Source organism: Orycteropus afer, unplaced genomic scaffold (assembly GCF_000298275.1).
Source record: "Orycteropus afer afer isolate SDZICR_OR568_19922 unplaced genomic scaffold, OryAfe1.0 scaffold00087, whole genome shotgun sequence".
NCBI classification, from domain to species: Eukaryota; Metazoa; Chordata; class Mammalia; order Tubulidentata; family Orycteropodidae; genus Orycteropus; species Orycteropus afer.
Genome location: NW_006921674.1, coordinates 3,277,596 through 3,278,723, shown reverse-complemented (window position 1 = coordinate 3,278,723; position 1,128 = coordinate 3,277,596). Strand labels below are relative to the sequence as shown.

Sequence of the window (1,128 nt, the reverse complement as noted above, 5' to 3'; positions counted from 1 at the left end):
TGACCTGCTAGCCTGTCACCATATGTGGCCAGAAGTACCCATGAGAGAAGGTTGGTTTTTAAAGATTCTAAGTAGCACAGGCATTTAGACTAATGAAATAGCTGCCCAGCACAGTAAATCTAAACTCATTCCAAATACAGGGGGATAATGGAGAATGTGATAGGAGAAAAAAGGTTGTATATTCAAACTTTGTTACATCTAAGAAGTTAAGGAAGAGAATGGGTCATTCACTAAAACTGTTATCCAAGTCAGTTTTATGGTTATAGAATTTTTGTTTTAACACGTATGATTGTGACAGAAGCCTTTCCATTTTATCTTAATGTCATTGTCTACTTAGGAGTATTCATGAGCATATTTCAATCAGCATTGAATTCAAATGGTTAATAAACTTTTGCATGCTGTATAGCCATTTTTTATTTTTAAAAAATCAGACTGAAAAAACTTGAAATAGATGGTATCATCTAGCTTTTTTCACAATATACATAAAACATTGTTTTTTAAAAAGTGGTATCAAAGTCTACTGCTTAGGTAGATAGGGTAGTAGACAGGCTTATTTATAAATACTTAAAAAAATAATAAATATATTTGATTTCTTTTTCTTTAAACAGGGAAGCCTATAGCAAACTTTTATCTCACCTTGGACAAGTGGGACAAGACGAGATGCAGAGACTGGAAAATGATGATACCTAATATACTTTGTGATTCACTTTCTTTGTTGATTATCAAAATCTAAAGACACTTTGCGCTCCTCTGACTCCTACTTTTAATTAATTGTATAATGTTCTTTTAAAAAATGCTTTCTTTTTAAGATTTTTCCGTACATACTTGTAAGTATAAAGTATATAAATAAGGAAATAAAGGCTAATTTAACTATGTTGCAGGATCCTTGGAATTGAAGAAACTTTTTCTAACTGGGAGTAAATTGTACTGGTTAACTCCAACTTTTTAGTTTGATTTGACTTCCTGTCTTGAGTCTTGATTTATGTATATTTATTCTTTTTTTTTTTTAGGGTTTTTATATGTTGTTGTTGTTGTTTGCCATCGAGTCGGCCCCGACTCATAGCGACCCCTCCTTGGGTTTCCGAGGCAGTATCACTACGGAAGTAGGATTGCCCAACCTTCCTTCCG

At 33.0% G+C, this 1,128-nt stretch overlaps 1 protein-coding gene across 1 annotated transcript in view; it reads left to right on the top strand.

Moving 5' to 3' along the window:
- MMS22L (MMS22 like, DNA repair protein) overlaps positions 1–690 on the top strand; it is a 191,066-nt gene extending 190,376 nt beyond the window's left edge. The window contains exon 25 of the mRNA XM_042781136.1: positions 609–690. Coding sequence (XP_042637070.1) covers positions 609–690 — 82 coding nt within the window. The remainder of the gene's footprint in view (positions 1–608) is intronic.
- Positions 691–1,128: the final 438 nt, after the last annotated feature.